The sequence below is a fragment of the Dermacentor variabilis genome, chromosome 4 (assembly GCF_050947875.1).
Source record: "Dermacentor variabilis isolate Ectoservices chromosome 4, ASM5094787v1, whole genome shotgun sequence".
NCBI classification, from domain to species: Eukaryota; Metazoa; Arthropoda; class Arachnida; order Ixodida; family Ixodidae; genus Dermacentor; species Dermacentor variabilis.
The window spans coordinates 68,298,375-68,311,400 of record NC_134571.1 but is presented as its reverse complement, the minus strand read 5'-3'; the positions used below and the strand labels follow the sequence as shown (position 1 = coordinate 68,311,400).

The 13,026-nt window shown below is 41.8% G+C and overlaps 1 protein-coding gene across 1 annotated transcript; it reads right to left on the bottom strand.

The window, feature by feature from the left end:
* Positions 1-1,662: 1,662 nt before the first annotated feature.
* On the bottom strand, positions 1,663-13,015 carry LOC142579314 (acireductone dioxygenase). The gene is made up of 4 exons (XM_075689382.1): positions 12,747-13,015; positions 12,024-12,143; positions 6,367-6,546; positions 1,663-1,944 (listed from the first exon to the last, which is right to left on the bottom strand). The coding sequence occupies exons 1-4, from the start codon at positions 12,870-12,872 to the stop codon at positions 1,813-1,815; spliced, it is 558 nt and encodes a 185-aa protein (XP_075545497.1). The 5' UTR covers positions 12,873-13,015; the 3' UTR covers positions 1,663-1,812.
* Between the last annotated feature and the right edge of the window lie 11 nt (positions 13,016-13,026).

Here is a 13,026-nt window from a genome sequence, read left to right as displayed (position 1 = left end):
TCAACCTCAATGTTTTGACAGGGTCTTCTATTGCACAACACTTTCTGGTAACAACAAAAGTTGCCAGTATAACAAAAGTTGCCAACGAAAGTATAGCCTCTATGAGTTTACGTTGCTGTGGGAGCCTTTACATCAGCCATGAAGGAAGGGAAAACTGGAAAGGGCCTAATGTCACTCTCTGCAACACCGTGCAGAAATGTTTATTACGGGGCAGTATGTCTTCCTCACCTCTGTGTGCAGCTGAGCACACACCGGCGCACTTTATGACCGAGGCCAATAAAGTCTACAAGACTGACGAGGGAGGAAGAATTTCGTCTTGTACATCTTGCGCATAACCGTGAGCACACCTCATTAAATGGGAACATTGTCAACTGCCGTATGCAGCCTACAAGTGCTGATCACCAAAACAGCAAGTGAGAACACCACCCCAGCTGCTTTGCTAGCCACGGTAATGTTACTTTGAGCCACAGGGCCACTTGCTCCCTTAGCAATGTTTATGCCCTTGCTATTTGCTACATAATGCAGCTTAGATGACATGCAACTTCAACCACGCTTATTGCATTGTATCTAGTACTGTTGGGGCCTCTACATTATGGCAGCAGGGAGGAGGACACTGCCACACATTGCAATTAGAGACCATGCAAGTTTGCTTGAGCACAGTGTCACAAAATGTCTCCATCAGTGCTGCTTTTCTATGCTTCATACTGCAGACATACTTGCAATCGATCCTGGTAGCAGTCTGACACTTAGTGCTGCACGTGTTGCACCCAAAGTATTGCAACACTAGTTGCTGCCAAGGCTTTAGGTACGAGGGCATGCACACTAGTCTGCCATACACTTCGGATCTACCACTTTTGTCTTTTGCTGAAACTTGGGATGCAATTTACTTGAATGTTAGCGTTGTTTTTTTTCCTCCAAGGGTTACATGCACTGTAAATATGCAACTGAAACTTGTCTTTCAGCCACAAAGCCTATTTGCTACCACTGATCTCCAGCACACGTTGGTTCACAGTATAAGAGGGTCATGGAGATCTGACACAGGGATTGAAGTGGTTCTGGAGTGAAACTATGCACGAGCACTTGTTTTGTTGTGGATGTGCCTGTACAGTCTGTTTTAAGGAGCTCTGCGAAAGCACATAATTGTAGCTTAAGACTTTCCCTGATGCTGAGAGCCTTATTCGTACTTAGTTTTATAATCTCTGTGATCATCAGGAACATCAAAACTACAAAGGTCTTCTAGCGTAGTTAAGTCTTAGCTGAACTGCTTCTTTAGGTCATCTGAGAACTTTATTAGACATTTCTCCCATGTGATGCACATTGCAAGACAGACTTTGTACTTACCAATTTTAAATCTTTCATCAAAGGTGACAAATATGTGACGATTTGTTACACGCGGCACAGTAAATTTAGGTGCACATTTCTGATGTTAGTATAGCTTAACATGTAGTACATATGCACCATTTGACAAAACACTGGCGGAGAGGCTCAAAGTGGCTGCAGAATATGCACATATTCTGTTCACATGCACTCCATTAGTTCTAGTCGTGGCCTTAGATATTACAGAATATTATTTATTTTTTTCTTCCGGCTGTACTTCTTTTATCTTGCAGCAGGTTGTTCACTGTGGATGATGACATACTTAATAAAAAAGAACCGACTGAGTAGTGTTGGAAAATAAATCTTTATGTATACTTATTCGCATGAAGTGCTACACTTCGATAAAAAAAATCATTAAAAGTTTGCTTAGAACTATAAGGCACAAAATTTCCTTGCAGCGTATTGATTGCATGCCTGTTTCCAGCAGCTGCGCCATCACGCGGCACAGTCGCAGGTTTGACTAAGGGTCTCCAGATACTGAGAGCGGGCTGGATGGTCGTCGGCCGGGCGATTGATCGGCGTCCAGACGGGCTCTCCCACGAACAGCCGCATGGCCTTGATGTAGTTCTGCATTACCATTGAGTAGTTAAACGTTCGGCTGGAACTAAACTTGATGCTGGATGCAGCCTTGAGTACAGACATATTTTTGAAGCTGTACAAACATTACTACATGCTTCTTGCACTTAAGTATGAACTTTAGGAAAAAACATTTAAATTTGATATACTAATGTTTCTCTATAAATGGAGACCTGGCACCATTGACATACATATGCAAATCTGCGGGCCTCTTGTAGTATAAGAGTAGGTACGATAACATTGCTCATAAAAAATAAACGGGAGTTCCGCACCCCTTCCTTTTGGCTACTCTCGCGTCTGGCAGCCACAGTGGTCACGGGGATAGAGCAAGTCAATGCATCATGGCATCGCAACACGTTCACCTGCTGGATACCAAAACTGGTTCGTAGAAACAAGTTAAAGCGAGTTATTTAGGGTTTTCAGATGTTATCCACTATATTTTTCTAAGGTTTAATAGGCTTGAACCTTCATATAACATTAAAAAATTGAAAATGTTATGCCTGTACCTCTTTAAAGGGACAAATAAAGGCAAATGTTAAAGGCATAGTGGTAATGATTAGTGTTCAAGGTGTTGCCCTTACCAAAGACCTTTTTTTGGATGAGATTACATAACATAGCACAGGATTGGTCAAACCAGTATGAAAATATGGTAAAACAAGAAATCTAATTATGGGGTTTTACATGCTAAAACCACATCTTTATTATGAGGCATGCCGTAGTAGGGGACTCCGGAATAACTTGGACCACCTGGTGTTCTTTAACGTGTATCTAAATCTTAGTACATGGATGTTTCGTGAAAATATGGTACTAACTCCATAACAATGTGTGCTGTTTGCAATTGGTAAACCGTAGTTAATGAAGTTGATTAGGTTGCATTGCATTTCCACAAAAATGCAGCTCGGGCAATTCCCTACAAGAGAACTTGCTGGTGCTTCCTCTTTGCACCGCTATGTCTGCGCTCATGACTAGAGTCACTTGGAAAACAAGTTTAGAGTATCGCATTCCATTTCCTATCGCTGCTTGCGCTCCCAATAGCCTGTGCCGATCAGATGGTTTGTTACGGCATAAGGCTCCCAAACACCGGCCAGTACACATTGCATAGTGCATGCCACAGGGACGCAAATGCCATCTTCGTCATTTGTTGGCGAAGTTACTCTACCATTTGCTTCAACTCCCACTGCTTAGACCATGTTTTCATGCCCTGTCTGGTCTCTGTCAGGTTACTGACAGAGACCATGAAACCAAAACATTTTTTACCTTTCTTTCCCCTTTTTATTGCATTGCGGAAGGGAAAGATTACTGGATACACCTACACGATATGCCTTGCGGCTCCACTGAGATGGGAACTTCGTCCCCATCTCAAAACACCCACATGTGAGAAGTAAACTTTTTGTTGCCGTTTCCTGCCTCCTTAGCTAAATTTAGCCTGAGCTATTCAGGTGATGATTGCCCAATGCACTTTCAATGGGCTGTCGGCAAAGTTGCCGCAGTGCGCAAGCTCGGAAAAGCACACTTGAATACGCAACTATTTGAGAATGCAGCTGAGCATTGTTTTCGTGTGCGCTAAAGAATCTTAAGGGAAAGGGCTGCGAAAAATGGAGGTGCAGCAACAGGCTAACTGGCAAAGCCAACCCACTGAATGGTTTAAAAGAAATCACATTAAGTGACTGGGACAAAGCACTTAGCAAAAGTGGTGTTGTACTCCCCCACACTTTTCAAAACATTTACAAATTCGGGCTCGCTCTACAATTTTGAGAATGTTGTGCCAAGTTTTACGAAAAATAAATCCTGCTAGTGAATACGCTTGAAATATGTTGAAAGATGGAGCAGCATAAGATTGATAAAAAATCAATTTTGATAGGGAAAATGCCATATCCCAGAAGTATGGAAGGGTACTTGCTTCCAGCAAGTTTATTCAGGTAAGTTTCTGAAGCAGACAAGATTTGCAGCAGCACAAGTGCTGAAAAACTCACCGGGACCTAAAAACAATAGTCGGTTTCTGCTGTTCCCAGTTTACTGCTGCTTGCGTGAAGCGTCCAAAGGTAAACAATTGTTCAGTACTAAAGTGTGCATGATGCAACAATGTATGCAAATGCATGCTATTTCCTCCTCCCTCCCTCCCTTCCCGAATGCAAAATCTTGTTTGGGTGGGATCTTTACACATTATAACGTGCTGTGATACACTATGCAGCACACAGGCGTTATCCCATAAGGTCACCTAGCATTCTAATGCGACAGCTGCACGGGCTGAGAATAGTGACGTCACACTCAATCAATAGTGAAACTCGGGCAACAACTTTACCACTAGTGCTCAATCACAGCTTGTTTCAGATGCATATGCAGCAGTCATGTCTTCACATGGTTGAAAGCCAATTTAGATGCAGTGAAAATTTAACATGTTTGTATTGGTTCGTTTTCACTAGCACTTTGTTTGGCAGGCTCTTGGTGCATACAACATCAGGCAGCGACAAAATAAATGGACTCCACGGAATACAAGACAAGGACACAGTAAGGGTCACGGATTCTTGTCCGTGTCTCTTACTATGTCCTTTTCTTGAATTATGCACAGTCCACTTATTTTCTTGCAGTATGGACCAACTCGCCCAACAAGTGTTATTGAAACATCAGGCAAAGGGTTAACAAGACGTGATATAGCGAAGTTTTGGCACCAAGGTACATATAAACTCGCAACTACTCGCCAGATTACTTGTGCCATGCAGCAACACAACATAGTCCTGCTGATCGTTCACCTGGCACGTTAGAGGTCACTGAAAACTTCTAGCCGCCCATACCACTACAATTGCGAAAACAATATCAAAATAGTGGTTAGCCAGGATTGTTGGTACAATGACATACCACTGCAAATAGCGTGAGAAGAAAGTAGTGACAAACCATACCACAAACTTAAATGAACGCAAATCTGGACACATTTTCTCAACGCTGCGAGAGCGGCGGCTTGGAAGTCCTATGGAAGCCGCTGTTCCCTGTTGATAGCTGAAGGGGCAGCCTCTGCAATACTCTGAAAACTTGTTTTTCTAGCGACTCTACTCATGACAGGAATGGGGTGCCTTCTCTGTGCAGCTTTCAGACTAAGACAGATGATAGTGCACAGCAGAAAATGGCCTGTGAGGTGGCTGGTGCAACTAGTACACAGAAAAGCCCATGTCACCATGGTCTACATGAATTGCAGAAGAATTATGCCGTCCCCTCATGTGCAGTTTCTTTCCGTCGCGTAAATAATTTTTTTTTTTAGATAAAAGACATTGCTAAGTTTCAAGATGGATAATCTAGCAGCTGATATTCAGTCAAGTTTTCCTTTAAGCAGAAGTTCAAATGAAGAATTGAATCACTATGAGAAAACACAGACTGTGCACCATGCATGCCTCGGAAGTATGCCATCACCTATGTGCTGCTGTGAGCAAGCAGCTTATGTCTCCACTTGTTTCATTGTAAATAATTGGCCGCTTAGGAAAGCACAACCACATAGTGCGAGGATAATGCTGAGATAGCAAGTCGAAAATCAGGCTTGTTCAAATGCAAACCTACGAGAATGTCACATAATTTAAATATCCCACCATGTACAAATTAGTATAATGTGTCATGGTCGCCGATGCAGGAGACCAAGAGCAGAAGAACAAACTTGGTAAAAGGCATGAGTGATACAAGGGCAACTTTTGTAACAGTGCGAAACATACGGAAGGGACAACAATAGAGACTGAGTGAAAAGAGCTCTTCAATCTTTATTCTACTGTCGATGCTATGTGGTGTATACGTACAAAATGCCAGGAGGAAAGGGAAAAAAGATGTTTCACGCGGTTACATCAGTTGCAACCATTCTACAAGGGCAGATGTAAGCAAAGAAGCTGTCATAAGTATTTCTACTAAAGAAGTGTTACAGCAAGGATATTAACGGATGACCATGGTGTCATAATGATGGACTGTTTGCAACAGTACTTTGAAAACAGCCTGTTGCAGATAGCAAATTCTAGTCCTTAAACATGATTATCAGAGGCAGACATTATTAGCACAAGAAATCTTAACACATGTTCAACTATTTAACGAAAATCCACAAATTATCCTTTGAATTATTTACTTTGCGGCACACGCAATTTACAAATTGCAGCCAGTGAGTTCACAAGGCATATCCACTTGGAATGAATTTCCAGAATGATGCTAGTTTGGAGATATGCGCCATCAAACTTGCAGTAAAGATGCACCGATGTTCCTCTTACTTTTTTTTAACAAAATGCTGTTTTATGCATTAAAGCTCAAAAGTAACTAGAACACCGTGTATTTCGTTCCACAATTTGGGAAATAATATCTCGAAACCAGTGTCATCACTGAAATTAACTTCAAGCACAAATGCTAAGCACAATGGCACAGGTAAGCGTGCTTTCTGTTTCATTCACATACCTGCTTGTCAAGAGTGAATCTGTGGTAGATTCCAGCAGGCAAAACAAGGAGGTCTCCTTTGGTCACTTCAATCCTTATCCACTTGTCATTGCAATCTCGAACATCAAAGTAGCCACTCCCAGCCAAGACAAAGCGGATCTCCTCATCGGAGTGCAGATGCTCTTGGAAGAATGTCTTTATCTAATAAAGTATTTGAAGCAGTTAAACATGCAAGGTTACTTGTATGGCACGCATGGCATGGCACCAGTTTGCCATTGCTCAACAGCCAAAAAATGTTTTTTCGTGAAGGCGCTAAACAGTTAAGCTGGCAAGAGAATTACTGCCAACTTCTTAGTTATCAACTTTTTGTATTCAGTTAATTTATTCAGGTAAACCAATGTCATGCATTCATACCTAAACATATAGGAGGAGGACCTAGTGATTGCGATTTGTTCGAGGACTGCCTGTCAGTTAAAGTATGGAATAAAAGAACTAACAGCAAAGATAAATACGAATGTCGAGTAGAAAATATTCAACACGCAAACTGTGAGAGTAACAAAGAATCGCAAACTATACAGCAAAGTATGTCAGCAGTTAGGCACCTCACCAAATACACAAAATAATGGCAACGCTCACAAGTTGTATAAAAAGAGCAATAATGAAATTCAGATTGTGATGAAAACTAAATATATACAACAAAATAGAATTCACTATACATTAGACATTGGCTACCTAGCAAGATTATGCTTCTTAAAAAGCACCTAATATGGAGACAACATAATAAGAAAGTAATCAATGACAATGCTGAAAAGTATGCGGCTTGCTTTCTGCAATTAGTACCCATCATAGGAAATTGCTTAGCTCACTAATCTGGTTTGATTTGTGTTAAAGGAACATTAAAGAGAAACACTTTAGAGTTGCGAAGCATTCTTTCAGAACTCCATTTTTATTAATTTTACGGGGATAGGTTCAGTATAAGAGAAAATGAAGGTCAAAGTTCCATCTCCTCAGTTTCATGCCGAAATCAAAGCAGCAGTAAATCATTAGGATATCGCATATTTCAAAGTATTTTCCCGTATTTCGGCCATTGAGGCTCAGTGACAGTTCTAGAAACTTGCCAAGTTCAGTCTTTGGCTCCTGTAGAATACAACACAGTCAATATTTACCAATAAAAATGAACTAGGCCCAAGCAAATGTCGTAAAAATTCATGACATGGCGAACTGTTGCGGTAGCTTCAAGGCAGCCTTACCACCAGTGCTTTCATTTTCGCATCTTTTCCGTCTTACTCCTTCTCATGGTAAGAATAGCTTTCTTGGTACTAGGTAATTTACTAATAGAGCTCCACTTCTTTTTCTTTTTAGTGTCCCTTTAATGAGAGAACCGATAAAAAAATGTTTACAGGAACCAGATCCTTGACTGAATCATCAATTGGTAGTAATCTTCGATCACAAAGTACAGTCATTACTATAAAACAGGCTAAATGTTCAAATTTGGATGGCTTGGTTGTAGCGAAGTTAGATGCAAAAGTATTACCTCATGTTTCTATGCAGTAATTAATATGGCTTAAATAAATGCGTAGCAGAGTGGGAACAAAGTTCACCTATTGAAATGGTATCATGCCTTGAGTATTATTCTGACACCGAATGTTGTTCAAGGAGTGTTCCTCCACAATTACTTTTAAAATGGGCTAGGTAATAGCAGAGACAGAAGCAAAAAAAATTATGTTAAGCAATGGTGCAAACAGATGAGTAAATTATAAACCCCATGTAATCGATCTTGAGTGCGACAACGACAAGCAACGCGATGGAGATGGCTGTGGCATTCGCTCGTCGCCTACAAGTTGTACCCCATGCGAGCGATGACTTCAAGCAACGTCTCCCTGGTGTTGTCGGTATGAGGGCAGCAATATAGGCACTGAAACTAGCGTGATGCGTGCTTTATTAAGTTTGTGTTTGACTGTAAAAAGCAGCATAAAATATTTCTGAATGTCTTCCAGTAGGTTCTTATCCTTGCACTATAAAAATTCAATCGTTTGCTCATTCTGTGCCACAGTCGGTAGTACTCGAATGATGTACAGGCGCCCAAATCTTTAACTAGCGTGCGCGAGCGGCGACTTTTCAGTGCATCAGCGCCGTATGATGGGGCGAGGCTGGAAACAGTCTGAGGCTAAGCGCATGTAGACAAAGCACGCTCAGCTGGGCCCATCGTCTGCTAGGCTGTTTCCAACCTCGCCCCGTCATATGGCGCTGACGCACGGAAAAGTTGCCGCTCACGCACACCAGTTAAAATTTTGGCGCCTGTACATCCAGTTCCGGCTTCACGCTATTAGCCAGTTGCTCATAGCACTTCCAGGCAACGAGCGACAAATTCTAGATTTGCAGAACCAAGCGATGTGTTCAAGCAACAACCCGATCCGTTGCTCGAAGCTGTCGCGAACAAAATCGCACTCATGGGGTTTAGCCTTAGCACATCCCACACGGACGCTCTTTTCAATTGTCTGCAAGCAACAATCCCTTCCTGTCTTCTCCCTTTCCCCTTCAGCCACAGCGTACACATTTGTGTAAAAGACCTTTTTTTGTCAATTATGTCCCATGGTGACAAGGGAAAGACAGACAATAAGTTGTTGGGTAAACCACACCCTCTGCTAACATAACGTGGCTCCCCTTCACTATAGTCTGCAGAGTATTGCTTCACATGACCATTTTACTAAAGCACTACCACATTTCTCTGACATGTTCGGTGGTTTGCGAGGCATCTCCAACGGTTAAGGAATTTGCCCTCCTTTCTAGTAATGACTGCAGCAAATAAGTAACTCATACCTGTGCTAGCAATCGGCAATTTGATTCATGCAATAGCAAAAAAAAAAAAAAAGTGGGATGCAACACTGCAGATTAAATAAAAGTTTAATTATACTTTGTAGTTGTGAGCACTCATTAGAAAATACACCAATGGTCATACTAACATCTTGAATTTCTTCCAATGGAGTCTGCAGCACCTTGTAGTAAAATCACAGAAATTATGTTTATCAATAATCCAATATAATTCGAGACTTAAGAGAAATGATAGACTAGTTGGTAGCCAGGATTGGTGTCATCAGTATATAAGAGAGCTCAAGCTTCAGTAAAGCGATTAGTGAGGTCACTTACATAATGCAAGAATAACAGCGGGCCATGTAATGACCCTTGAAGTACATCTTTGTTAGCTGTAATAAATTTGGAGACAGGTTGTATGCATGACTTGTTGCCTGTTTAACACATAGCTTTTCACGAGCAATAAGGAAAGGCCAACAATGCCTGCTACACACAATTTAGCTAACGAGACACTCTGGCTGACAAAGTAAGGCAAAGTCAGTTGAGTATCCCATGTAGAAAACAAATTTGATTGCAAAGTTAATCCATTCAGCAAAAGTGTGGCTTCAGTAACAATGTTTGTTTGATTAAACCATGAGTGTTTCACACTAAATGTAATGTTGCATTCATGAAGACTATTCCATGATGGAATGCACATGCTTCCGCTCCATGGTGAAAATACATATGTATTATAGCTGAAATATAGAAATGAACAGTAAGCAACGTCAGAACTCCTCCTAAAAATAAATAGTGATGCTGGTAAGCAGTGATACACACATTTCTCGCTTTAAACTTGCTTTTATTGCGTCACGGGAGCAGTGCATATAGATGCTGCATATAGAATGCTCCGTCACATATTTATTTATCAATACTGTAAGCCTTGAAAGGCTCATACAGGAGTGGACATACAAACAGTACAGGTGTAGTGCTTTGTCATACGGGGGTTTACAGCAAACGCAAACAAAAAGGCAATGGTTACAATCGACGCGCCATGTAAGCAAGAAGTACATACAAGGAAACCAAAACACTATATAGTGCGTATGCCATGTAAAGTGTAAGAAGCAGTTAATACAGGGGAAAAAATGCACATTGAGTGTGCCGTGTAATGTACAAACAGTACTAAGTGTAATGTATATCAACATACCATCTAATGGACAAACGTGTACAAGAACCAAGCAAAGAAAAGTATGAAAGAATGTATGGACACCGCTGCATGTGGAAGAAGTTGGGGCAGGGCCATACATCATTGATAAATTTTTGAGAACGCTCAGCCAAGACGACCACAATGCGTTCATCATTCCGATAATGACTCAAGGTGCAATTTGAGTGCCGACACGAATGAGTGCACAGATTGTGAGCAAATAATGTCACTTGGGAGGGAATTCCACAGATCTATTGTTGAAGGAAAAAAAAAGAGTAGTGTGCTGCAACGCGAAAAAATGGTCTAATACATTTATCATGGTTAGTTCGACTGGAGTGGCATCCGGGGGGCACCGAGTAGTCCGATTTTGTTAAGTTTATTAGGTCATGGTAAAGAAGACAAAGTAACTTCAAACACACCAACCTCCTCCGACCAGCAAGTGTCGGTATGCCTGCATGTGTGCAAAGCACAGTTAAGCTGCCGTACACCTTGAATACCTTGTATATACGAATCGAAGCCCCCTGCTTTGGATCTTTTCTAATGCCAAGTTTAAATATTTTTGATGCAGGTTCCATACTATGCTGCAGTATTCTAATATTGGCCTAACCAGGGTTTTATAAGCAGTTAATTTCACCGAGGTGGGGGCTGTCACTAGCTTTCTTCGTAAAAATTCGAGTTGTTTGAATTCAGATGTGCGAACGTTATTGATATGTACGTCCCATTTCAACAACCTTGTTGTTGTGACACCTAGATATTTGACTGAGTCTACTCGTTCCAACAAAGTATTAATTAATTTAGATGTAAATTTAAGGGCTATTTTTTACCTGTTACAGTCATATACATAGTTTTCTGTGTGTTAATTTGCATGCCCCATTTTTTTCACCAGATAATGTTTTGTAGAGACTTGTTAAGCTTCGTCTTTTCATCGACTGTTTTAACAGGTGTGTATATGACGCAGTCGTCCGCAAAAAGCCTTATTGTAACACCTGGTTGCATACATGTACACAAGTTGTTAATATATACAAGAAACAGAGTTGGCCCCAGAACCGATCCCTGTGGTACACCGGAAATAACATCCAGATAGTCTGATTCAGTATTATTTACGCAAACAAACTGGGACCGATTCGATAGGTAGGCTTCGATTCATGATACAATCTTGGGATTAGTACGAAATGATTTGAGTTTGAAGATTAGCAAGTATGTGGAATGCGGCCGAAAGCCTTTGAAAAATCGACAAACATTGCGTCAGCTTGCAGTCTTGAATCGATTATTACAGCAAAGTCATGTAGAATTTCTAGAAGTTGATTAACGGTTGAAAGCCCTTGCCTGAAGCCGTGTTGTCTGAAATATAATAGATTATTTTCTTCCAGATAAGTTATGATAGCCTTATTTATTATATGTTCCATTAGTTTGCAACATGTGCTGGTTAGGGATATTGGCCTGTATGTGTCTAGAAGCTGCTTGTTTCCACCTTTGTGAATTGGCACTACCTCTGCACACAACCAGTCCGTGGTAAGCACTGCCGTTTCAAGTGATGCACTGAAAATGTTATGCAGGAAGGGGGACAACTTACCCGCGTATCGCTTGAGGAAAGTGCTTGATAAATTATCAGGGCCAGGCGATTTCTTAACGTCTATTTGTAGCAACAAATTCAAAATATATATTCTTGAGAGAGGTGCCAAAATACCTTTTCCTCATAGTTCGGTAGTTTGTCCTTGGATATCTCGATGACGTCGGTGTACGAGTATCCTCGCTCTTTCCTGATCTTCTCGAGTTTGCCATCCTTCTCGTATGTGTCGGCATTCAACTGGAAATCATAAGCATAAAGTAATTACATGGACACGTTACTTGATAGAATGGAAAACTCGGAGAGTTGAGACTTCAATCCTGCAACCACAGCGCAACACAACGGACATAAAAAAAAAAAGACAGCCGTAAGGACAGTGTTCACGGGGCTTCACTTCCACTTCTTTTAATTAAGTTGCGTATTCGGCCAAGCTTCCGGCGTTGGTGCCACTGCACGATTCCGCTCAAATACAGCCATGTAGTCGGTTGCTCAGCCATGCATACTTTTCGACTGCGCCTGATAGCACTGCAACTCTGGTGTTCTGCTGCTCAACACGAGGGCACGTCGGCGCCTCCGTAAGTGCCACGCCCAGCTGTACGCACTAGCAATTACAAATACGCAGCACGGACTCGACTGCCACGGCAGCCATATTCCGATAGGAACAGAAAGCAAAGTATGATTTCTGCTTCGGCTGGCAAAATTATGCCCCGAATGAAGCTGCTACGGCATCTCTTACAGTCTCTGTGCTGTCACGCACGATATCACTCCTCACATCAAAGTCCGTGTTTGCTGACGATAACATGTCAAGCTACCATCAACGAAGCTTTTCTAGCTCCCACATACTTTCCAGTAGAGTACTCCGCTCTTCTCACGAATTTCGTCCAAGGCCACCGGCACAGGTGGATCCAGTTGGTGTTCCTCTCGTTGGTCGGTCGACAAGTCATCGTCCATGTACCAGGCTCGCACCATTTTTTCTGCCTCGCCGTATGCTCGCCGTCCTCAAAAGCGTGTCAACTAGCCGAACATCGAATTCCGCAGACTTCGCAAGCAGCGGCAAGGACAAACCACAGATGGACAAGCTCCGCCCCTTCTTTTTTTGCTTTTCAAATACCTAGGATTCTAG

Bases quoted from the DNA above. Each gene is read 5' to 3' on its own strand.
- LOC142579314 (XM_075689382.1), bottom strand. From the start codon at position 12,872: ATGGTGCGAGCCTGGTACATGGACGATGACTTGTCGACCGACCAACGA. The intron at 6,547-12,023 runs GTATTTTGGCAC...ATACTTTATTAG, and splicing joins TACCGAACTATGAGGAAAAG to ATAAAGACATTCTTCCAAGA. The intron at 1,945-6,366 runs GTATGTGAATGA...ATGGTAATGCAG, and splicing joins GATTCACTCTTGACAAGCAG to AACTACATCAAGGCCATGCG.